This window comes from Scyliorhinus torazame, chromosome 5 (genome assembly GCF_047496885.1).
Source record: "Scyliorhinus torazame isolate Kashiwa2021f chromosome 5, sScyTor2.1, whole genome shotgun sequence".
Classification (NCBI taxonomy): Eukaryota; Metazoa; Chordata; class Chondrichthyes; order Carcharhiniformes; family Scyliorhinidae; genus Scyliorhinus; species Scyliorhinus torazame.
Window position 1 is genome coordinate 272,142,477 of NC_092711.1, and position 26,285 is coordinate 272,168,761.

At 46.2% G+C, this 26,285-nt stretch overlaps 1 protein-coding gene across 1 annotated transcript in view; it reads right to left on the minus strand.

Annotated features, from left to right (window-relative positions):
- The window catches only part of cul4b (cullin 4B), a 128,046-nt gene that overhangs the window by 13,301 nt on the left and 88,460 nt on the right, over window positions 1–26,285 (minus strand). Inside the window, exons 12-16 of the mRNA XM_072505565.1 lie at window positions 26,158–26,262; window positions 25,161–25,271; window positions 10,323–10,408; window positions 7,804–7,911; window positions 1,055–1,168 (exon numbers count right to left, since the gene is read on the minus strand). Of these exons, the coding sequence (XP_072361666.1) occupies window positions 1,055–1,168; window positions 7,804–7,911; window positions 10,323–10,408; window positions 25,161–25,271; window positions 26,158–26,262 (524 nt within the window). The remainder of the gene's footprint in view (window positions 1–1,054; window positions 1,169–7,803; window positions 7,912–10,322; window positions 10,409–25,160; window positions 25,272–26,157; window positions 26,263–26,285) is intronic.

Genomic DNA, 26,285 nt, shown 5'->3' on the forward strand with positions numbered 1-26,285 from the left:
ACTGGTGTCTTTACATGACGCTGCCTCCATCCGCTCCCATGCCGACCACTCCCCCACTACCTACTTCTTGATCATGGCTATATTAGCCGCCCAGTAGTAATTGCAGATGTTCGGCAGCGCCAACCACCCTCCCCCCGACTGTGCTCGAGCAACACTTTCTTCACTCGTGGGGTTTTACTCGCCCACACAAAGTCCAAAACAATCTTATTCACCCAGTTGAATAACCTTAGGGATGAAGATGGGGAGGCACTGAAAGACAAACAGAAATCTGGGGAGGGCCATCATTTTCACGGTCTGTACCCTCCCCGCCAGTGACAGCAGGAGCATGTCCCATCTCTTAAAGTCCCCTTCCACTTGTTCTACCAACCGGGATAAATTTAACTTGTGTAGTGCCTCCAATTTCCGGGCCACCTGGATTCCCAGATATCGAAAACTCTTTCCTACCATTCTTAGCGGCAGCTCTCCCCAGTCTCTTCTCCTGCCCTCTTGCCTGGATCGCAAACATCTCGCTTTTCCCCATGTTCAATTTATACGTCGAAAAATTGCCAAATTCCCCCAAGATTCACATTACTTCCCCGATCCCCTCTAACGGGTCCGAAATGGACAAGAGCAGGTCATCTGCGTAGAGCGAGACCCGGTGCTCCTCCCCGAACCAGCCCTTTCCAGTTCCTGGAGGCTCTTAACGCCATGGCCAATGGCTCTATGGCCAGAGCAAACAGTAACGAGGAGAGAGGGCACCCTTGCCTCGTCCCTCGGTGTAGTTCAAAATACCCCGATCATGGGATCTTTTCAAGTCAACTGAACAGTCAAGACCTCAAAGTAAAGTGTCAGCTTAGGTTAAGTAATTAAGTTCTGGAGTACGGCTTGAATGCATGATATGCTGCTGTGTGAGAACTTCCACTCAGCCCGACACTGAATAATCACGCTTACAGCATGGTTCAACACATAGTAGTTTCAACAGTTGTAACTTGCCAAGGAACAACTTCATTAAAATATTTTATTTTACAGCTCTAAATATTATTGGAAATAATCAAGTCCAATCTTTGAAACGTACCTCTTTAAATTCTGCTTTCAGTACACAATGACCCAAAGTCGATTGCCATTGCAACTTTCTACCACTGTGCTTGCCCAGATAAAATGTCTTGAAAATCTCCTGAAGTTTCACCATCTAGAAAAAAAATACAAGCAGTAGGGTTTTTGATACTGGTTTAATACTAATTTTCAAGTCATTTCTGTTCTCCTAGATATGTATCAAGTGGCTCAATGCAGCTGAGTCAGCTTTTGGCTTCTATTTTTCTTTACTTGTTCATGGGATGTAGGCGTCGCTGGCTAGGCCAGCATTTATTGCGCACTGCTAATTGTCCTTGAGCAGGTAGTGGTGAACAGCCTTCTTGCAACACTGCAGTCTGTGTGGTGTAGGTACACCCACAGTATCTGCTGTTAGGGAGGGAGTCCCAGATTTTGATCCAGTGACAGTGAAGGAATGGAAATATATTTCCAAGTCAGGATGGTGAGTGGCTTGGGAGAGAACTTCCAGGTGATGCGGTTCCCATGTATCTGTTGCCCATGTCCTTCTTGATGGAATAGTTGTGAGTTTGGACGGTGCTGTCTAAGGAGTCTTGGTGAATTCCTGCCGTGCATCTTATAGATAGTACACACTGCAGCCACTGTGGTAGAGGGAATTAATGAAGGAGTATTTCTTTACACTCCACACTTGTGCCCTAGAAACAGTGGACAGGGTTTGTGGAATCAGGTATGTTATTCGCCGCAGGATTCCTCCAACCTGCTCTTGTCGCCACAGTATTTATATGGCTGGCCCAGTTCAGTTTCTGGTCAATGGTAACCCTGCCAGGATGTTGATAATGGGAGATTCATCAGTGGTAATGCCATTGAATGTCAAGGGCGATGGTTAGATTCTCTCCCTGGCACTTGCATGGCCTGAATGCTATTTGCCAAGTCAGCCCAAACTTGGATATTGTCCAGATTTTGCGGTATTTGGATATGGACTGCTTCAGTATCTGAGGAGTCACAAATGGTGAACATTGTGCAACCATCAGCGAACATCCCCACTTCTGACCTTATGATGGAATGCAGGTCATTGATGAAGCAGCCAAGATGGTAGGGCCCATTCAAATATGGGAACTTTTGGGGGCTACAATTTATCTGGAAAACCTAGCTAATGTTCGAGAACAAAGAACAAAGAAATGTACAGCACAGGAACAGGCCCTCCAAGCCTGTGCCGATCATGCTGCCCATCTGAAATAAAATCTTCTGCACTTCCGGGGTCCCTATCCCTCTATTCCCATCCTATTCATGTATTTGTCAAGATGCCCCTTAAACGTCACTATCGTCCCTGCTTCCACCATCTCCTCCGGCAGCGAGTTCCAGGCACCCACTACCCTCTGTGTTAAAAACCTTGCCTCGTACATCTCCTCTAAACCTTGCCCCTCGCACCTTAAACCTATGCCCCCCAGTAATTGACCCTCTACCCTGGGAAAAAGTCTCTGACTATCCACTCTGTCTATGCCCCTCATAATTTTGTAGACCTCTATCAGGTCACCTCTCAACCTCCGTCGTTACAGTAAGAACAAACCGAGTCCTCATAGCTAATCCCTCCATACCAGGCAACATCCTGGTAAATCTCTTCTGAACGCTCTCTAAAGCCTCCACATCCTTCTGGTAGTGTGGCGACCAGAATTGAACACTATACTCCAAGTGTGGCCTAACTAAGGTTCTATACAGCTGCAACAGGACTTGCCAATTCTTATACTTAAGGCCCCGGCCAATGAAGGCAAGCATGCCGTATGCCTTCTTGACTACCTTCTCCACCCGTGTTGCCCCTTTCAGTGACCTGTGGACCTGTACACCTAGATCTTTCTGACTGTCAATACTCTTGAGGGTTCTACCATTCACTGTATATTCCCTACCTGCATTAGATCTTCCAAAATGCATTAGCTCACATTTGTCCAGATTAAACTCCATCTGCCATCTCTCTGCCCAAGTCTCCAAACGATCTAAATCCTGCTGTATCCTCGGACAGTCCTCATTGCTATCCACAATTCCACTAACCTTTGTGTCGTCTGCAAACTTATTAATCAGACCAATTAAATTTTCCTTCAAATCATTTGTTATATACTACGAACAGCAAAGGTCCCAGCACTGATCCCTGTGGAACACCACTAGTCACAGCCCTCCAATCAGAAAAGCACCCTTCCATTGCTACTCTCTGCCTTCTATGTACTAGCCAGTTCTGTATCTATCTTGCCAGCTCACCCCTGATCCCATGAGACTTCACCTTTTGTACCAGTCTGCCGCTAGGGACCCTGTCAAAGGCCTTACTGAAGTCCATACAGACAATATCCACTGCCCTACCTGCATCAATCATCTTTGTGACCTCCTCGAAAAACTCCTATCAAGTTAGTGAGACACGATCTCCCTTCACAAAACCGTGTTGCCTCTCGCTAATACGTCCATTTGCTTCCAAATGGGAGTAGATCCTGTCTTGAAGAATTCTCTCCAGTAATTTCCCAACCACTGACGTAAGGCTCACCGGCGTGTAGTTCCCGGGATTATCCTTGCTACCCTTCTTAAAGAAAGGAATAACATTGGCTATTCTCCAGTCCTCCGGGACATCACCTTTAGACAGTGAGGATCCAAAGATTTCTGTCAAGGCCTCAGCAATTTCCTCTCTAGCCTCCTTCAGTATTCTGGGGTAGATCCCATCAGGCCCTGGGGACTTATCTGCCATAATATTTTTCAAGACGCCCAACACCTCGTCTTTTTGGATCTCAATGTGGCCCAGGCTGTCTACACACCCTTCTCCAGACTCAACATCCACCAATTCCTTCTCTTTGGTGAATACTGATGCAAAGTACTCATTTAGTACCTCGCCCATTTCCTCTGCCTCCACACATAGATTCCCTTGCCTATCCTCCAGTGGGCCAACCCTTTCCCTGGCTACCCTCTTGCTTTTTATGTACGTGTAAAAAGCCTTGGGATTTTCCTTAACCCTATTTGCCAATGACTTTTCGTGACCCCTTTTAGCCCCCCTGACACCTTGCTTAAGTTCCTTTCTACTTTCCTTATATTCCACACAGGCTTTGTCTGTTCCCAGCCTTTTAGCCCAGACAAATTGCTCCTTTTTCTTTTTGACGAGGCCTACAATATCTCTTGTATCCAAGGATCCCGAAATTTGCCGTATTTATCCTTCTTCCGCACAGGAACATGCGGGTCCTGAATTCCTTTCAACTGACATTTGAAAGCCTCCCACATGTCAGATGTTGATTTACCCTCAAACACCGCCCCCAATCTAGGTTCTTCAGTTCCTGCCTAATATTGTTATAATTAGCCTTCCCCCAATTTAGCACATTCACGCGAGGACCACTCTTATCCTTGTCCACCAGCACTTTAAAACTTACTGAATTGTGGTCAGTGTTCGCGAAATGCTCCCCTACTGAAACTTCTGCCACCTGGCCGGGTTCATTCCCCAATACCAGCTCCAGTATAACCCCTTCCCTAGTGGGACTATCTACATATTGTTTTAAGCCCTCCTGGATGCTCCTTACAAACACTGCCCCATCCAAGCCCCTAGCACTAAGTGAGTCCCAGTCAATATTGGGGAAGTTAAAGTCTCCCATCACAACAACCCTGGTTCTTTTACTCCTTTCCAAAATCGGTCTACCTATCTGCTCCTCTATCCCCTATCTTCTGGACTGCTATCGTTTGAGGCCCATTGGAAAGAGTGTGTTTACAGTCATTAGGTGCGAAAGTGATATAGCTCTTACATCTGCCAACATTTACTGCCTCTTTCTCAGAAGCAAAAATGGTCAATTGGACAATGTATAAGTTTGCTGTTTCAATTGAATGGTAATCCCTCCTCATATTGTGACCCTTGGAGCTACGTTAACACTTTGGTGGACCTGCACTTTCCAAGACCAATATATCACAGTATCAATGTCCACAAAGTATTCCAAATGTGATCCAATTCGGGCTTTGCATAGCTGCAGCAAAGCTCCCACTTTATATCTATCTCTCTAGTTATAAAGGCTCATATTCCATTAGCTCTTTTGATCGTTTTAATGTATCCAAACACTACATCGTTATGATCTGTGTACATGAAACACAATCTCTTTGAATCTCCACTGTCCCCAGTTTTTCACCATTAAAATAAACTCTAATTTATGCTTTTAAGGTGCAAAATACTGATAAATTGCCTGCAATGAAATACGTCAACTCCAGATTTACTCACTCAATTATTATTTGTAATTCTATGCTCCCATCTATACTACTTACTAAGCCACCAATCTATGTCAATGGCAAACTTGAATATGGCTTCTTGTGCAGTTAAGGAGGCAACACCACCAACACACTGACCTATGCAACTGTAGCCAGGTGAACTCCGCCTCATTTTTCTTCTGCGATCCTTGTGATGGAGCATTTGGTTTCTGCTAAACAATTCCATAATGCAGCCGAGACCAAACTGCACTGATACCTCACCAACTATGACACCGTATTTAAAAGTACCTTCCTAACTTAATATATTTTTTAAATTGCCAGTACATCAACTTTTATGGGTACAATCAATTTTCAAAGCAAACTTGCATGCAATTTTATTTTAAATTTAAAAAGTACCAAATTCTTTTTTTCCCCCCCAATTAAGGGGCAACTTAGCGTGGCCAATCCACCATCCCTGCACAACTTTTTGGGTTGTGGGGGGTGAGACCCACACAGACATGGGGAGAATGTGTAAACTCCACACAGACAGTGACCTGGGGCCAGGATCGAATCCAGATCCCCGTTGCCGTGAGGCAGCTGTGCTAACCATTGTGCCACCATGCCACCTGCATGCAAATTTCTGTGGTGAATTTAGCAGTCAAAATGTCAGCAGAAAGATAAAGACAGTAACAGTGAAATTTGAAATAGCAGCTTGAAAATTGAAAATGCAGAGATGAAATCTCCACAGGTAGGCATCAACTTCCCTCCTCTTTGATCTGCTTGCCCCCTCACTGATAACAAACATTTAATTAAACAAAAGTATTTTCTTGAGTTGCACCGAAGCCATATACCACCAACAGCACCTACCAAACTCATGTCCTCTACCAACTAGGAAGGACAAGGGTAGCAGATACATGGGAACACCACCACCTGAAAGTTCCCCTCCAAGTCTCACACACCGTCTCTTGGAACTAGACAGAACTATTCACGGTCACTGGGTTAAAATCTTAGAATTGTCTCCCTAACAGCACTGTGGGTGTAACTACACTACATGGACTGCAACAGTTCAAGAAAGCAGCTCACCACCACCTCCTTAAGGGCAATCAAGGATGGGCAATAAATGCTGGACTAGCCAACCATGCCTGCATCCTGTGAATGAATTATAAAAACAAGCTAAGATGAGCAATTACCCTGTCCAAAAGGTCTGTAAACATTGCTCTCAAAGCACCTGTTATCGGCCTTGGGTTTTCTCCAACAGGTGGGGGAGCTCTTAACAACAGATCTACTTGCCATGGAACTGGGACATTTGCAACTCTCCAAGGCAAAGAGGATCGATAAAGTGCTTAAATTGCAAATATAATCATGCGTGCAATGAGTAAACGGCAGGTAAACAAGGCATCATCCATGTAAAGAATCATTTCCTTTTTTCTTTAATGAATAAATCTTTTTATTCGCCATATTTCCATCATTTTCACCATACAATCTCCCCCCATCTTAATGTTCAATGGCAACCAACTCCCGAAAATGCATGATAAACAAACCCCAGGAATTGTTGAACCACTCCTTCGACCGACCGCCCCCCCCCCCCCCCCCCCCCCCAACTCAAACTTCACCTTCTCCAGGGTCAAACATTCCAGCAGGTCTCTCCACCAGGCCGAGGAGTGGAGAAGCTGACCTCCACCCCAAAAGAACCCGCCTCCGAGCAATCAGCAAGGTGAAGGCTAAAACGTCTGCCCCCGCTCCCGCCTGCAACTCAGACCAGTCCAATGCCCCGAAAATGGCTTCTAGGAGACCCGGCTTCAAGTCCATATGCAGCACCCCCAAGATGATGTTAAATACCTCCCTCTAATACCTCTCCAACTTTGGGTAGGACCACAACATATGCACATCGTTTGCGGGGCCCCTCCCACACAACTAACAGACATCCTCCACCCAGTTGAAGACCCAGTTCACCCTTGCTTTTGTGAGGTGTGCCCTCCACATGACCTTCAATTGAATCAGCCCCAACCTCGCGCTTGAGGTTGAGGCATTCACCCTCCGCAGCACTTGACACCACAGATCCTTTTTCATCACCTCCCTCTGCTCTTCCTCCCATTTAGGCTTAATCCTCTCCATGGACACCCCATCTCTTCCAAAATTTTCCCATATATCGCCAGTACCACTCCCATCTCCAACCTCCCCGCCCACAGTACCACTTCCAACAGCGAGGGGGCCAGCGCTATAGGGAAGGTCTGGAACTCCTTCCTCGCAAAGTCTCGGACGTGTAGGTACCAAAACCTTTTCTCATGCGCCAACCTTTTCTTCTCTCACAGCCCCTCCTACCTTGCAAATCGTCCCCCCAGGAAAAGATCCTTCACTGCCTTAATCTCCCTCTCCTCCCACCTCCGAAACCTCACATCCAGCCTCCCTGGCTCGAAGCTATGATTCCCCCTAATCTGCGCCCCCCCCCCCCCCCCCCCGCCTCAGCGTTCGCCACACAGTAATAATACAATAGGTTTGGGAGGCATAAAGAAGGATCATTCCAAAGTCGATGATTCCCTCAGGATTTTATTGCCGATATTTGTTTGCACTGTTAATAAACACACTAACCTCCAGGGGTAAATGAACTTCCATTGGTACATAAGTTGGCCAGTAGCCCATTGTGAGGATATTTACAGTTAGCTCAAGGTTGCCAGGTATATTTTGATTCTGCATGTACTGTGAAAAAACAGGAAAAAGCTTCAAATGGTTGGGCAAAACGTAAATCTCCTGAGGTCTTTTGAGATATCAAAAGCATATTATTTAAGTACAGCATCCCTATCCCTATCTTTGCTACAACCTCCAACACTTCAACCCTGAAGACCTCTGCATATCTCTCAAATTCTGACCATTCTAATTTCCTTTCCTTTGTCACTGGTGGTTGCGTCTTCAAATGTCAAGGCCCTAAACACTAGAAGTCCCTCCTTCAACCTTTCCACTTCCCCCTTAAGATACTCAGTCTATTGTTCCCTCGTGTGGTTTGATGTCAAATATTCTTTGATCACTCTCCTGTGAAGCAATTTTGGGCATTTTGCCATGTTGAAGCACCATATAAATGCAAGCTGTTGTGCTCCAAAAGTATCCAATTTATACAACATTGTTATAAGGATTCTGTGTTCAAAGGCCTCTTAGCTGTTCGCCTTATCATTTCAATTTTGGTTCTGTCCAAGGTAATGCTTGAATAAGGTGGGGAAGCAGGAACGTTTACTTTGCCCATGTACAAAATAATACTAGGAACTCTTGTAGTTGATTGAATTACATGAGAAATACATGAAGATAATTTGAAATGTATGGGAATCGACCTCACCATTTAAAAAAAAGTATACTTGTCAGTTTGTTAATGCATTCTTTAAACCAAACTCTTTTCTAAATTAGTGGATAATTTCCCCCCTACTTGCATCTTCTGCTGCATTCCATAGTCATTTGTTGCAAGCTTTAGAGCATAGGAGCCTGAATTGTAACATCAATTAATTGGGAGCATCACACATAAAATCTATTGCACAACTTTTAAGGTCCAGGGTGAGCTCTCATTTAAAGTACTGACACCAATGTGCTAATTAATCTGTGGTCGTAATAGTAATTGTTTTTGTACTATTAACAGGAAACTCAATCTCCACCCAACCTTAACACTTGTGCTTCTCCAGAATTTGTCCCAGGTGGCCATGCTAAATTGCCCCTTAGTGTCCAACGGTTAGTGGGGATAGGGCAGGGCAGTGGGCCGAGGTAGGGTGCTCTGGGCTAATGGCCTCCTCCTTCTGCACTGCAGAATCTATGATTCCAAGTTTATTTTTTTCAGATTAATTTTACGCAAATGTGTAACAAATGGATAAGAAATTCACATGTGCCAGACTATTGGGACTTTTCAGCAGGAGAGCGTCCCAAAACACAATATATTAAATATAAAATAAGCACACATTAGTCACAGTAAAGATTATTTGGGCCAATATGAATATGTAAGATTTATAAGTACATAGTTTAAAAATCAATTTCTGTAAGTAACCAACTCCCAATTCCACTCTTATTACTGCCAGAAAATGCAAACTTAGCATGATCTAGGTGAGTGATGATTGTAACGAAGAAAAAAAATGAGGGAAAGATTAAGGGGGAAACTTTAAAATTTAACAGAAAAAAAGGTGAAAAGGTAACAAAATGTTAAAAATAGCATCTTTCTGTGAATTTCGCCTCGGATCATAGAATATTAGTAATTCTGCTCATTGTGCATGCCCTTGGAAAGAGCTGACCAATTGAGTCCCACACCTAGTTTTCTCCCCATAACCCAGAAAATTAGTTCGCTTTAAATACATACTTCTGACATTTCCTGTGGAATTTGATTGCACCAACCTAGCAGGTAGTGCATTCCAGATCATAGACTTGTGTGTAAAACCATTTCTCATTTCCCTTCCAGTTCTTTTGCCAATTATTATTTTAAATCTGACTCCTGGTTATCGATCCACTTGCCAGAGGAATTAGATTTTTTTCTATTTGCTCTGTTAAAAGCCCCTATAATTTTACAACTCTGTTAGGTCTCCCCTTAATGCAGTATGGAGAACATTCCATTTCCTCTATTTCTATTTCCACCTAACTCAAAGCTCTCAACACAGCCATCATCCTGGTATACCTCCTCTATAATTTTCCCAATGCCTTGACATTCTTTGTGTGGTGCACAGAATTGTGCATAATATACCAGCCAAGGCCTCGCCAATGATTTTGCAAGGGGTCTATTGAGTGGTATCATGCCGTTTGTCCTCCAAATGTCACCTGTAATATTCTTTCTACAATTGAGTCAATGTCATGGACAAAGATGAAAGGAGAGTGTGTGAGGGAGTGAAAGAGAGAATTCTTAATACTGCAAGAAACTGAACTGAGGTAGCACCATACGTAGATTTTGAATAGATTGAAGGAAGTAAATAAGTGGACTAACTAATATTCTGATCAGAATCCCCTGTCTGAAGCCATTGGGGCAGCAAAATATATTAAGTAGCTTAAAAAGAAATTCCCAATATATTGCTAGCTATCACAAGAAACAATATTGCAATATTGAAACTACATATACATTTACCACTTGATTCACTAAAAACAAAATGTGATACCTGTTTAAACTGGATCATAATATCTTTTGAGAGCTCCATGTCTCTAAACATTCCTTCCAGTTTGCTGGTGAATGCAGCTCCACATTCTTAAAAACAAAACCATGGATATAACTATATGTTACTAACAGCTGAGCATTTCTGTTTTATTTCAAATTTCCAGCATCCACAGTACTTCGCCCTTATAGAGATGAGCACCTATTCTTTTAAGCGCATCTTTAATTTTATTTCATTCATGGCTCAGGAGAGGTTAGTAAAGTTTCCAGACCACGTAATAGAACGGAGAGTATGGAACAGAGCGTATAGAAGGTGGCAGGCATCTAACTTCAGACAGAACAAAAAAACGTGACAAGTATGAGGGGAGGTGGTCAATGCAGGACTGAGGGTGTTGCAGTTAAATGCATGCAGTATACGGAACAAGGGAAATGAGCTTGTTGTGCACAATGAAATTAGCCAGTACGATGTTGTGGGCATCACAGAGATGTGGCTGCAAGGGGATCAGGGCTGGGATCTGAATATCCAAAGAATTGTATCCTATCGAAAGGACAGGCAGGTGGGCAAAGGGGGAAGGGTTGCACTTTTAGTAAGGAATGAAGTTAACTGATAGCAAGATGTGATATTGGATCAGGAGGCACAGAATCTGTGTGGGTAGAGTTGAGGAATCGCAAAGGTGAAAAAACCCTGATGAGAGTTAAGTACAGGCCTCCCAGCAGTAGTCAGGATGTGGGGCAGAAAATAAATCAGGAGATAGAAAAGGCAAAGAAAGGCAATATTACAAATATCATGGGGAACTAATGTGCATGTAGACTGGGAAAATTAGGTTGATAGTGGATCCCAAGAAAATAATTTGTAGAATGTCTAAGAGAGTTTTTTTTGGAGTAGCTTGTACCCAGGCAATTCTGGATTTGGTGGTGTGTAATGAGGCAGACTTGATTAGGGAAGGTGAAAGAACACTTAGGGGGCAGTGACCACAATATGATAGAATTTACAATGCAGGAGCCCATTTCGCCCATTGAATCTGCACTGGCCCCTGGAAAGAGCACCCTACCCAAGTCCATGCCACCACCCTATCGTCGTAACCCTGCCTAATCTTTTGGATACCAAGAGGCAATTTAACATGGCCAATCCATCTAACCTGCACATCATTGGACTGTGGGAGGAAACCGGAGCACCCAGAGGAAACCCATGTAACGTTATTACAATTAAATAAAGGTAACTACAAAGACATGAGGGAAGAGCTGGCCAGAGTTGATTGGAAGGGCAGCCTAGCAGGGAAGACAGTGGAACAGTAATGGCAAGAGTTCTGGGGGGTTATTTGGGAGGCACAACAGAAATTCATCCCAAGTAGGAGGAAACATGCTAAGGGGGGGGTACAAGGCATCCATGGCTGACGAGGGAAGTCAAGGACAGTATAAAAGCAAAAGAAAAACCATACAAAGTGGCGAGTATTAGTGGGAAGCCACAGGATTGGGAAGCCTTTAAAAGAGAGCAGAGGACAACTAAAAAGGCAATAAGGGGGGAGAAGCTGAAATATGAAGGAAGCTAGCTAGTAATACAAAAGAAGATGAGAAGAGTTTTCAATATATACGGTAAGAGATAGGCAAGAATAGACATTGGACCACTGGAAAATGAGGCTGGAGAAGTAGTAATAGGAAACAAAGAAATGGCATTGGTTCCTTTGCATCGGTCTTCACGGTGGAAGTCAGCAGTGGGATACCAGAACTCCAGGAGGATCAGGGGGCAGTGGTGATCACGAAGGATAAGGTTCTGGGGAAACGCAACGGTCTGAAGGTGGATAAATCACCTGGACTGGATGGACTGCACCCCAGGGTTCTAAAGGAGATAGTGGAGGAGGTTGTGGAGACATTGGTGGCGATCTTTCATGAATCGCTGGAGGCAGACTAGGTCCCAGAGTACTAGAAAATGGCTAATGTAACACCCCCATTTAAGAAGGGAGGGAGGCGGACTTACGGTTGCGGCTATGCCTAGGTAGGTCGCACGTTCGGCAGCTCCCGCCGGGAACGGACTTTTGGGCTCTTCAGAGGGGCCCCAACAGCAATTGTTCAACGGCTTCCAGTGTGGGAAGGTGACAGCAAGGTCCCCCCGACATTATATGGATTGGACCAGGAGTGGAGTGGTTATAAAAGTGATCCAGGTGCAGCAAAATGTGCGAGGGAGGAAAAGCAAGATGGCAGCAGGTGGAGACCAAGCAGCGTGGGCGCAGTGGTCGCAGGAGTTTCTTAAACGCTGCTTTGAGGAGCTGAGGACAGAAATGCTGGCGCCAATGAACGCAGTGATTGAGAAGCTGGTGGAGACCCAGAAGGCCCAAGGGGCGGCGATCCGGGAGGTGCGGCAAAAGGCCTCGGAGAACGAGGACGATATCTTGAGCCTGGCGGTGAAGGTGGGGGCGCACGAGGCACTGCACAAGAGGTGGGCGGAAAAATTCGAGGACCTGGAGAATAGGTCGAGGAGGAAGCATCTTCGGATTCTGGGTCTCCCTGAAGGAGTGGAGGGGCCCAATGCCGGGGCATATATGAGCACGATGCTCAATTCGCAGATGGGCGCGAGAGCTTTCCCGAGGACCCTGGAGCTGGATGGGGCTCATCGGGTCTGGCAAGGAGACCCAAAGCCAACGAGCCGCCAAGGGCTGCAGTGGTGAGGTTCCGCCGTTTTATGGACAGAGTGTGTCCTGAGATGGGCCAAAAAAGAGCGGAGCAGCAGGTGGGAGAACACGGAGATCCGAATTTACCAGGAGTGGAGTGCGGAGGTGGCTAAAAAGAGGGCTGGTTGCAACCGGGCTAAGGCGGTGCTCCATCGGAAGTGGGTGAAGTTTGGGATGCTGCAGCCAGCGCGATTGTGGGTCACATTCCAAGATCGGCACCACTATTTTGAAACGCCTGATGAGGCATTGAACTTTATACAGACTGAAAAGTTGGACTCAAATTGCGGGTTTGTCGTTGGGGGGGGGGGGGGGGGGGGGGGGAAATGTTTATTGTGTTTGGGGAATGTTCTTTTTGTTTGAGTGCTGGGCGGGGGTGGGTGAATGGATTTGATGTGGGGGCTGTGGGAGAGTGTGGGCGTCGGTGTTGGAGGGGCAGGGCCCCACGGAGGAAGAAGGGGGGTGGAGGCCCGGGGATGGGGGTAAGGCTGCAAAAAGGAGCTGCGCCAGAGGGGGCGGGGCCGGCTCGGGAAAGCGCGGGCCTTTTCCCGTGTTAGGAAAGGATGGGGGGGGGTGCTGGAGAGGAGCGCACACTGACTGCCAAGGGGTGGGGGGATTCTCACACTGGGGGGGTCGATGGAATGGCGGGAGAGGCCGGGGTCAGGAGTCAGCTGATTTACGGGAGTGTCATGGGGGGAGCAAAATGGCTAGATGAGGATCTAGCGCAGGGGGGTTGCTGCTGCATTGGCCAAAGGGGAGCTGGAAGGAGAGGTAGTCGGGGCGGGGGTCCACCGCCTGGGGGACTGGAGGGTGCGGGAGGCATGGGCACGTGGCTGGCCCAGAAAAGGAGATGGCTAGTCCGAGGGGGGGGGGCGGTCCGGCTGATAACTTGCAATGTGAGGGGCCTGAACGGGCCGAGGGCCCGGGTGTTCGCGCACTTAAAGGGACTGAAGGCAGACGTGGTTATGCTCCAGGAGACACATTTGAAGGTGGCAGATCAGGTTAGGCTGAGAAAGGGATGGTTAGGGCAGGTCTTTCATTCAGGGCTGGATGCGAAGAACAGAGGGGTTGCAATACTGGTGGGGAAGCGGGTGTCGTTCGAGGCACTGAATATTGTAATGGATAATGGAGGTCGATACGTGATGGTGAGTGGTAGGTTGCAGGGGGTGCGGGTGGTACTGGTGAACGTATATGCCCTGAATTGGGATGATGCCGGATTTATGAAACGCATGCTGGGTCGGATTCCGGATCTGGAGGTAGGAAGCTTGATAATGGGGGGGGGGGGGGGAGAGAGAGAGAGTTTGGGGGGGGGGGGGAGAAGAGAAAACTTCAATACGGTGCTGGACCCAGCACTGGACCGTTCTAGGTCCAGGACGGGTAAGAGGCCGGCTGCGGCCAAGGTGCTCAGGGGGTTTATGGACAAGATGGGGAGAGTGGCTCCATGGAGGTTTGCCAGGCCGCAGGTCAGGGAATTTTCCTTCTTTTCCCACGTCCTTAGAGCCTACTCCCGGATGGATTTTTTCATTTTCAGTAGGGTGCTAATCCCGAAAGTGGAGGGAACAGAATATTCTGCCATAGCCATCTCGGACCACGCCCCGCATTGGGTGGAGCTGGAGTTGGGGGAGGAGGGACCAGCGCCCGCTGTGGCGCCTTGATGTGGGACTGTTGGCGGATGAGGGTGTGTGTGGGCGGGTGCATATTGAAAGATATTTGGAGTCCAACGACAACGGGGAGGTGCAGGTGGGGGGTAGTCTGGGAGACGTCTAAGGCGGTGGTCAGGGGAGAGCTAATCTCCATTAAGGCCCACAGGGAGAAGAGAGAGGGGCGGGAGAGGGAGAGGTTGGTGGGGGAGATTTTAAGGGTGGACAGGAGGTATGCAGAGGCCCCCCCCCCCCCCCCCCCCCCCCCCCCCCCCCCCCCCCCGAGGAGGGGCTACCTAGGGAGCGACGGAACCTCCAGGCGGAATTCGACCTGTTGACCACGGGGAAAGCAGAGGTACAGTGGAGGAAAGCGCAGGGGGCGACGTACGAGTATGGGGAGAAGTCAAGTCGGATGCTGGCACACCAGCTTTGTAAGAGGGAGGCAGCGGGGGAGATTGGTGGAGTTAAGGATAGAGGGGGGAATACGGTGTGGTGTGCGGTGAGAATAAACAAGGTATTTAGGGACTTCTATGGGGATCTGTACAGGTCTGAGCCCCCAGCGGGGGAGGAGGGGATGTGACGATTCCTAGATCAGCTGAGGTTCCCGAGGGTGGAGGAGGAGGAGGTGGCTGGTTTTGGGGCGCTGATTCGGCTGGAGGAGCTGGTTAAAGGATTGGGGAGCATGCAGGTGGGGAAGGCCCCGGGGCCGGATGGGTTCCCGGTTGAATTCTGCAGGAAATATGTGGACCTGCTGGGCCCGTTGCTAGTGAGGACTTTTAATAAGGCGAGGGAGGGGGGGACATTGCCCCCGACAATGTCCAGGGCGCTGATTTCTTTGATCTTGAAGTGGGACAAGGATCCATTGCAATGTGGGTCATATGGATCGATCTCGCTCCTCAATGTTGACGCTAATTTGCTGGCGAAGGTGCTGGCTAGGAGAATTGAGGACTGTGTCCCGGGGGTGATTCATGAGGACCAGACGGGATTTGTGAAGGGTAGGCAGCTAAATACAAATGTGTGGAGGCTCCTCAATGTGATTATGATGCCCTCGGTGGAGGGGGAAGCAGAGGCAGTGGCAGCTATGGATGCGGAGAAGGCCTTTGATCGGGTGGAGTGGGAGTATCTTTGGGAAGTGTTGCAGAGATTTGGGTTCGGGGAGGGGGGTTCATCAGTTGGGTCAGGCTGCTATATAGAGCCCCAGTGGCGAGTGTGGCTACGAACCGGCGGAGGTCGGAGTACTTTCAGCTGTACCGGGGGACGAGGCAGGGGTGCCACCTATCCCCCTTGTTGTTTGCACTGGCAATTGAACCGCTGGCCATGACACCGAGGGAGTCCAGGAAATGGAGGGGACTGGTCGGGGGGGGGGGGGGGGGGGGGGGGAGAGACACCGGGTGTCGTTGTATGCCAACGACCTGTTGTTGTATGTGGCAGATCCAGTGGAAGGGATGGCGGAGGTCATGAGGATCCTTAGGGAGTTTGGTGACTTTTCGGGGTATAAACTCAACGGAGGGAAGAGTGAGCTCTTTGTGGTGCATTCAGGGGACCAGGGAAGGGAGATAGACCAGCTACCGCTGACGAGGGCGGAAAGGAGCTTTCGGTACCTAGGGATCCAAGTAGCTAGGAGTTGGGGGGCCCTGCACAAGCTCAATTTGACGCGGTTGGTGAAGCAGATGGAGGATTTTAAAAGATGGGATATGCTGCCACTCTCACTAGCGGGTAGGGTGCAGTCGGTCAAAATGACGGTCCTCCCAAGGTTTCTCTTTGTGTTCCAGTGCCTTCCCATTATGATCCCCAAGGCCTTTTTCAAACGGGTAAGCAGGAGCATCATGGGATTTGTGTGGGCGAACAAGATCCCGAGGGTGAGGAGTGTGTTTCTGGAGCGTAGCAGGGACAGGGGGGGCTGGCGCTGCCGAATTTGTGTGGCTATTATTGGGCAGCCAATGTGACGATGATCCGTAAGTGGGTAATGGAGGGAGCGGGGGCGGCGTGGAAGAGGCTAGAGATGGCGTCCTGTGTGGGCTCGAGCCTGAGTTGCCGCTCTCGCCGACAAGGTTCACGACGAGTCCGGTGGTGGCGGCAACGCTGAAGATCTGGGGGGCAGTGGAGGCGACACAGGGGCGAGGTGGGAGCCTCGGTTTGGTCCCCGATTCGGGAGAATCATCAGTTCATCCCGAGAAGGATGGATTGGGGGGTTTCGGAGCTGGCATCGGGCAGGGATTAGAAGAATGGGGGACCTGTTCATCGATGGGACGTTTGCGAGCCTAGGGACGCTGGAGGAGAAGTTTGGGCTACCCCCAGGTACATGCAAGTGAGGGCGTTTGTGAGGTGGCAGGTGAGGGAATTCCCGCTGCTTCCGGCACGTGGGATTCAGGACAGGGTGATTTCGGGTGTATGGGTTGGAGAAGGCAAGGTTTCGGCGATTTACCAGGAGCTGAAGGAAGAGGAGGCGGCCTCGGTGGAGGAGTTAAAGGGCAAGTGGGAGGAGGAGCTTGGGGAGGAGATAGATGAGGGTCTGTGGGCTGATGCCCTGAGTAGGGTTAACTCTTCCTCCTCTTGCACCAGGCTCAGCCGAATACATTTCAAAGTTACTCACAGAGCGCATATGACAGGGGCGAGGTTGAGTAGGTTCTTTGGGGTGGAGGACAGATGCGGGAGGTGCTCGGGGAGCCCGGCAAATCACGTCCATATGTTCTGGTCGTGTCCGGCGCTGGATGGGTTTTGGAGGGGTTTTGTGAGGACTATGTCCAAGGTGGTGAACACCTGGGTCAAGCAGAGCTGGGGATTGTCATTATTTGGGGTATCGGACGAGCCAGGAGTGCAGGAGGCGAAAGAGGCTGGTATTCTGGCCTTTGCGTCCATGGTAGCCCGGCGGAGGATTTTGCTACTATGGAAAGATGCAAAGCCCCCTAGTGTGGAAGCTTGTATCAATGACATGGCAGGGTTCATCAAGCTGGAGAGGATAAAGTTTGCCTTGCGAGGGTCTGTGCAAGGGTTCCTCAGGCGGTGGTAACCGTTCCTAGACTATCGCACGGAGCGTTAGGAGGAGGTCAGCAGCAGCAGCAACCCAATGGCGGGGGTTCTTTTGGGGTGGCGTTTGGGTGAATGTGGGGGGGGGGTTTCCCTATTTGTGTTTTTAAATGTTATATGGGGGGTTATTGTATATGGGGGAAATCCAATGTATAATTTCTGATTGTTGTGTTCTTGTTGCTTTCTTTTTGTTTGGGGGGGGGGGGGGGGGGGGGGGTTGTTGAAAGTTTGTTGAAACATTTGAATAAATATATTTTTTTTTATAAAAGGGAGGCAGAAGACGGGAAATTATAGGTTGGTTAGCTGGACTTTGGTAATATTTTAAAGTTCATTATCAAAGATGAGATTGCGGAGTACTTAGAAGTGCATGATAACATAGGACTGAGTAAACACGGCTTCCTCAAGGGGAAGTCATGTCTGACATATCTGTTAAGAGTTCTTTGAGGTGGTAACAAGGAAGCTGGACAAAGGAGAACCAGTGGATGTGATCTATTTAGATTTCTAGAAGGCCTTTGACAAGGAGGCTGTTCAATACATTAAGAGCCCAGGTGTCAAGGGTACAATACTGGCATGGATAGAGGATTGGCTGACTGGCAGAAGATAGGGAGTGGGGATCAGGAGTTCTTTTTCAGAATGGCAGCCGGTGACTAGTGGTGTGCCTCAGGGGTTGGTGCTGGGACCACAACTTTTCACAATATACATTCAACGATCTGGAAGAAGGATCCTGCTAGGTTTGCAGATGATACAAAGATATAATAATTTAATTTTTAAAATAATCTTTATTGTCACAAGTCGGCTTACATCAACACTGCAATGAAGTTACTGTGAAAATCCCTTAGTTGCCACATTCCGGCGCCTGTTCGGGTACACGGAGGGAGAATTTAGAATGTCCACATTATCTAACAAGCACGTCTTTCGGGACATGTGGGAGGAAACCGGAGCACCCGAAGGAAACCCACACAGACAACGAGAGAAGGTACAAACTCCGCACAGTGACCCAAGCCGGGAATCGAACCTGGTGCTGTGAAGCAAGTGCCAACCACTGTGCTACCGTGCCACCCATATGCAGAGGGACAGTTAGTATTGAGCAAGCAGGGGGGCTGCAGAAGGACTTGGACATGCTAGGAGAGGGCCAAAGTGGCAGATGGAATACAATGTGGAAAAGTGCGAGGTTGTGCACTTTGGAAAGACGAATGGAGACATCGACTATTTTCGAAATGGGAAAATGCTTAGGAAATCAGAAGCACAAAGGGACTTGGGAGTCCTTTTGCAATATTCTCTTAAGGCTGACATGCAGGTTCAATCAGCAGTTAGGAAGGCAAATGCAATGTCCGCATTCATGTCAAGAGGGCTAGAATACAAGTGCAGAGATGTACGCAGAGATGTACTTCTGAGGCTGTATAAGACTCTGGTCAGACCCTATTTGGAGTACTCAGAGCGCTTTTGGGCCCTGTATCTAAGGAAGTACTGGCCTTGGAAAGGATCCAGAGGAGGTTCACAAGAATGATCCTTGGAATGAAAAGTTTGTCATATGAGGAGCGGTTGAGGACTCTGGGTCTATACTCATTTGAGTTTAGAAGGATGTATGGGGGAGGAATCTAATTGAAACTTACAGGATACTGCGAGGCTGGGATAGAGTGGACGTGGAAAGGATGCTTGCACTAGTCGGAAAAACTAGAACCAGAGGGCACAACCTCAGACTGACGGTATGATCCTTTAAAACAGAGATGAGGAGGAATTTCTTCAGCCAGAATGTGGTGAATCTGTGGAACTCTTTGCACCAGAAAGCTGTGGAGGCCAAATTACTTAGTGCCTTCAAGGCACTAAAAGATAAGTTCTTGGTTTCTAAGGAGACCAGAGGTTATGGGGAGAAGGCAGGAGAATGGGGATGAGAAAAATATCAGCCATGATTGAATGGCGAAGACTCAATGGGCCAAATGGCCTAATTCTGGTCAAAAAACAAAACAGAACAGAAACAGGCCCTTCGGCCCTCCAAGCCTGTACCGGTCATGATACCAACCTTTGCCAAAACCCTCAGCACTTCCTCTATACCCATCCTATCCATGTGTTTGTCAAGATGCCTTTTGAACGTCGTTAATGTATCTGCTTCCACACCTCCCCTGGCAACGTGTTCCAGGCACTCACCACCTTCTGCGCAAAAAAAATCTGCTTCGCACATCTCTTCTAAACTTTGCCCCACAGACCTTAAACCTGTGCTCCCTGGTGACTGACCCCTCCACCCTGGGAAAGAGTGCCTGCCCATCCACATCCCTCAATCTTGCAGAACTCTTTAGGTCACCCCTCAACCTCCGTCTTCCTAATGAAAACAGTCTTTCTAATGAAAACAGTCAGAGTCTATTCAGCCTCTCCACATAGCTAACACCCTCCAGACCAGGCAACATCCTGGTAAACCTCCTCTGCACCCTCTCCAAAGCCTCCCCATCCTTCTGGTAGTGTGGCAACCAGAATTGCGCGCAATATTCCAAGTGCGGCCATACCAAGGTTCTATACAACTGTAGAAGGACTTGCCAGTTTTTATACTCAACGCCCCGTCCAATGAAGGCAAGCATTCCGTATGCTTTCTTGACTACCTTGTCCACTAGTGTTGCCACCTTCAAAGATCTGTGGATTCGCATGCACAGATCTCTGACTTTCTATATCCCTGAGAGTTTTACCATTTATGGTATATTTCTCCTCTATGTTAGACCTACCAAAATGCATTACCTCACATTTGTCCGGATTAAACTCCATTTGCCATTTCTCTGCCCAGGTCTCCAACCTATCTATGTCCTGCTGTATCTTCTGACAATCCTCAACACTATCTGCCACTCCACCAACCTTGGTGTCATCCGTGAACTTACCAATCAGACCGGCAGCAGGAGACTTATTAACCGTAGTATATTTTAAAAGACCCAATACCTCCTCCTTTCTGATGTTAACATGATCCAGACTGTCCACACACTCTACCCAAGAATCGGCTTTCACAAAGTCCCTTTCTTTAGTGAACACCGATGCAAAGTATTCATTTCGTACCTTGCCCATTTCCTCTGGCTCAACACATACGATTCTCCCCACTGTCCTTAAGTGGCCCAAACCTTTCCCTGGCCACCCTCTTGCTTTTTACATATTAATAAAAAGCTTTGTCATTCACCTTAATCCTACTTGCCAAGAACTTTTCATGACCCCTCCTAATTTCCCTCTTCAATACCTTCCTACTTTCTTTACACTCATCCAGGGTTTTGACTGTTCCCACCCTTCTAGACCGTACATAAGACTCTTTTTCCTTTTGTCGAGGTTCACAATATTCCTCGTTATCCAAGGCTCCCTAAACTTCTCATACTTGTCCTTCATTCTCTCAGGAACCTGATCTTCCCGAATCCCAATCAACAGCCGCTTGAAAGACTCCCACATGTCCGATGTTGATTTATTATCCAACAGCCGCACCCAATCCAAATTCTTCAATTCCTGTCTAATGTTATTGTAATTTGCCTTTCCGCAGTTTAGCACCTTAACGCGAAGGTTACCCTCATCCCTGTCCAAGAGTACCCTAAAACTTATAGAATTGTGGGCACTACTCCCAAAATGTTCCCCTACTGAAACCTCAACCACCTGCCCAGGCTCATTCCCCAATACCAGATCCAGTACTGCCCCTTCCCTAGGTGGACTATCTACATATTGCATCAAGGAGGCTTCCTGGATACACCTTACGAACTCTGCCCCATCCAAACCCCTCGCACTAAGTGAGTGCCAGTCGATATGGGTAAATTAAAATCCCCTACCACAACAACCCTGTTACTTTTGCACCTTTCCAAACATTTATCTCTTGCTGGCAGCTGGGGGGCCTGTAATAAACGCCCTATTGCTTATAAAAGCAAAATTACTGCGGATGCTGGAATCTGAAATGAAAGAGACAATGCTGGAAAATCTCAGCAAGTCTGGCAGCATCTATAGGGAGAGAAAAGAGCTAAAGTTTCGAGTCCGATGACTCTTTGTCAAAGCTGAGAGATTTTCCAGCATTTTCTCTTTCGCCCTATTGCTTAGTCTTATTTGACAATACCTTGATAGGGATAACCAAATAGAACATACAGTGCAGAAGAAGGCCATTCAGCCCATCAAGTCTGCACCGGCTCTTGGAAAGAGCACACTACCCAAGGTCCACACCTCCACCCTATCCCCATAACACAGTAACCCCACCCAACACTAAGGGCAATTTTGGTCACTAAGGGCAATTTATCATGGCCAATCCACTAACCTGCACGTCTTTGGACTGTGGGAGGAAACCGGGGCACCCGGAGGAAACCCACGCAGACACGGGGAGAAAGTGCAGACTCCGCACAGACAGTGACCCAGCAGGGAATCGAACCTGGGACCCTGGCGCTGTGAAGCCACAGTGCTAATCACTTGTGCTGCCGTGCTACCCAAATGTGACAACTTACACAATAGATAATGGTTTTGCCTCAATTAAACTGGTTTTAGAACAATAATTCAGACAAAATTTACATAAACATCCCAACCGGCAGACATTGCTCTAAAATCGGGCCCTTTTCACAGAACAGAGACCATTAATTGGTAAAATGAATCCTTATTGGGAATAAATGGCAGTCATTTTCAGGCCTTTGACGTACGTTAAAATTAAAAGCTGCCTTTTTTGGGGAGTACAAGGTCACCCAAAGGAATGTTAAACCACATGACATTTAAAAGCTTTTACGTTATTAAACTGACTGCTGCACCCTAAGGTTCTGCATGTTTTAATAAAGTAATAGTGCGACAGGTAGTGAGCAGATACATGATAAATACAATTTGATGTATATTGAACTGTACTTATTGCCATTAAAACATTAACAATTTTAAAAAGATTTGTTTGTAGTAATATGCAAATAAATGTAAGCAAAAACCAAAGGGAAAAACTGTCTCAACTTGTGCTTATTTTGACGATTGCATCCAAAGAATATGGCTATCAATGGTTTAAATAGGTAGAACACCCTTTCAGAAGAGGCCAGAAGATCCAAGTGAGCAGTGGGAAGTCATAGCAATTATACCTCCACAATCCAGAGGCACCAGCTATTGCATCTTTATTGTTGTCCAAGCAGAGATCTAACTGAGCACAGGTCAAATATGCAAGGCTGTCACTGGGTTGTATTGCTAAATCTCTACATGGATAAACCCCAAGAATATTCTACCCATTCCAATCAAATTTTCAGACTCTTCACTTCAATATTTTTTCTAATTTCCTTTTTTCGGTTTTCTTCTTCCAATCAGCCATTTTGGAAGTGGGAAAACCTCCCTGTTAGCTTGAAGAATAGCACCTCATCTTTTGATTAGGTCTTTTTGCAGCCTTTGAGAATCAATACTGAATTCAACAATTTCTGACCAGAATATCTACCCCCATCTCCCACCCTTTTGTTTCCTTCTTGTTTCAGTTTTTCTCATTTTTGCTTTCAGCCAACAGAACATCTTCAAGGCACATCTTTTGTTTCTTTTCTTACCCAATGATCATTCCCTTTAGCCTTGGAAGATGAACTCGTCTGTCACTCAATCTCTCCTGTTTTCACTGTCACAGACTTTTCTTTTGGCTTTGTCCCACCCACTCTTTGCAAAAACCTGTGACATCTAACTTTTCAGGTTCTGATGAAAGGTCACAGACCTCAATTCTGTTTCTCCCTCCATTGTGTTGCCCAACCTGAGTATTTCCAGCAATTTTATTTTTTAAATTCAGATTTCCAACATCTGCAGTATTCTGCTTATTGATTAATGCGTGTGAGCTGACTGGCCAAAACTTGGCTGCAAATGCAAATTCGTCGGCCACAAATCAAAAGACTTGACGACTGGCAAGTTCATAAAACTGATACACTAGATATGTCTTTCATTAACTAAATAAGAGAGGGGTGCAAAAGGGGGAAAATTTGTACAGACTGTATAGTTGATTGTATGTTTCCCGGGGTGTTTATTCGCTGTAACCTGTTTTGATACATGTTTGTAATAAAAATACATTTTTTTAAAAAACTAAACGAGAAGAGCTGTTGGAGAAAATACTTGTGGGCAACCCCCAAAGCTCGTCAGCACTAAGTGACATAGTATTTAAAGGTTTAAAAATGGCAAATTACAATAGATATTTCAGTTAAAAGGGATGAGTGTTGGCAAGCATTTCAGATCAAGGCTGCTGGTCAATTTACATTGTATGTGGCACAATAAATATAAGTTTAGAAATCTTCAGGAACCTTGCAGGGTTAATGGAACTGGAGTTTACACAAGGCTGCGTGCAAGTAAAAAAGAAAAATATGCAAGTTGAAACTCATTAATGTTAGGATACCGATATTGCAACCAAGATCAGTATTTGTTGCCCATCCAGAGATGTCCATGAGATGGTGGTTAGTGCCCTTCTTCACTCACTCACTTTAATATTTTAAATAAAGTAACTGCACTTCTCCTCAAGACTTTGCTTTGAATTGTTTCCACCGTTTTCAAGGGAGAAATTAAGTTTGTGGGAAGCAGTTGATACCAAAAAAAGGTCCAAAACAAAATTAAAGGAAGTGGGCATTTCACGTGGGCAACCTGGATTGAAAAACAGTACGAAGTCTTACAACACCAGGTTAAAGTCCAACAGGTTTGTTTCAATGTCACTAGCTTTCGGAGCGCTGCTCCTTCCTCAGGTGAATGAAGAGGTCTGTTCCAGAAACACATATATAGACAAATTCAAAGATGCCAAACAATGCTAGGAATGCGAGCATTAGCAGGTGATTAAATCTTTACAGATCCAGAGATGGGGTAACCCCAGGTTAAAGAGGTGTGAATTGTATCGAGCCAGGACAGTTGGTAGGACCTCTTTAACCTGGGGTTACCCCATCTCTGGATCTGTAAAGATTTAATCACCTGCTAATGGTCGCATTCCTAGCATTGTTTGGCATCTTTGAATTTGTCTATATATGTGTTTCTGGAACAGACCTCTTCATTCACCTGAGGAAGGAGCAGCGCTCCGAAAGCTAGTGTTCACCCCAGTCCAACGCCGGCATCTCCACATCATGGATTGAAAAAGGAATACCAAACCAACAGAATTAATTTGTTTATCTGTCATATGCACATGAATTAGATCAAAAGTGACACAGTAACAAATGTGGATAACCAAATTAAAATGAGAGCAGCGTGGAGTGTAAAACATGGTTAGTCAGTAAACATAAAAAGGTTTATCCTTGTACTCAGACAAAGCCTCTTCATGTTGGTCCATGGGGTGGTCACAGCACAAGGTTTCAAATACCGTTTACAAGTAACTAAAGTAGAAGGTAATGAAACACCTTCAGCTATTCATTTTGGCAGATCTCTGCTTCAATATCAATTCCTTTTCGTTTCGGATTGTGACCTGTAAGGTTAGAGGTTTTTCTGGTTGCTAAAAATATTTTTGAAATGAATAGCTGCAAACAGAACTGAAAACAACAAAAATATATACATAAAACCTTAATACAACATATTTATTAATGGACAATGAACTGCAGTTCAAAGTTTTAATTAATGTAAACTCACCATGCTTTAATTTGGACAGCATCGATTTTTCTGCATCTACTGATGCACTCTTTCCTACCAATAGTCTCTTTGCTAAATCCTTTTTGTAAAAAGCCTCAAATACGTCTTTTCCTGTGATTTTTTTTTTAAGAAAGCAAAAGCGTATTAATAAAAACATATAAATAGAAAGGAGTCAACGGCCTCTCTCCCTTCATACTAGAATTTGGAATCCTAGTACACTCGTTCCTAGTTAACAAAATGCCCTCAATCATTTTATACTAATACACTTCTATACTAATGCAGTTTGATCAAATTATTGTAAGCAACACTTTCCAAAATGTTCAATTGCTTATTTTATAGGGATAAATGGAGATTTTGTACTAAATTAGAAGATCAGAACCAACTGATAATTAAGGTATAAGATTTCACATGTCAATTAAATTTGCAACATCAATGCCAAAGAGAATATTTTACATAAAATATATTTGAATCACTTCCCTCTCCTGTATCTTCAGCATCAATTTGCTTTCCTCCTGATGATATTCCTTGCTGGGTAGCAACTTCACAGCAATCACTCCCTGATACCTCACTACGTGACCAATCATCATGTACAGGTCCGTTTATAGAACCATACATGTTGGTAGACAATTCAATCACTTTGGGAAAGAGGAAGCAGTGGGCTGAAGGAAAGACATCACAACTTGACCAGTTGCATTCTCAACAGTTTTTCCAACAAGGACACTGTTGCAGGATCTTTATAACACCTTCAGCTATTCATTTTGGCAGATCTCTGCTTTAATAACAATTCCTTTTCATTTAGGGTTGTGACCTGTAAGGTTAGAGGTTTCTCTGGTTGCTTGGACTGCCTTGGTTGCGATTGTCATGGTCATGAAGCTCGCTAACTTCTGGTCTAAAGGGCTCTTTGATGCATCAGACTGCACAAGGAGTCAATAGGGAGGGAGGTGTGCAATAATTGTTACAACGTTATTTTTAAAATCAACATTCATTTCACACGTACCATAAATGAATCTAAATATGATCATAATTTTGTCCAGCATCTTTTCAAGTTCCTCGTCTGTAGCCTCTTTGTTGCCAGCTCGAAGCTTTGAATCTACATATTTGGCTGAAACAGAAAGGCATAATACT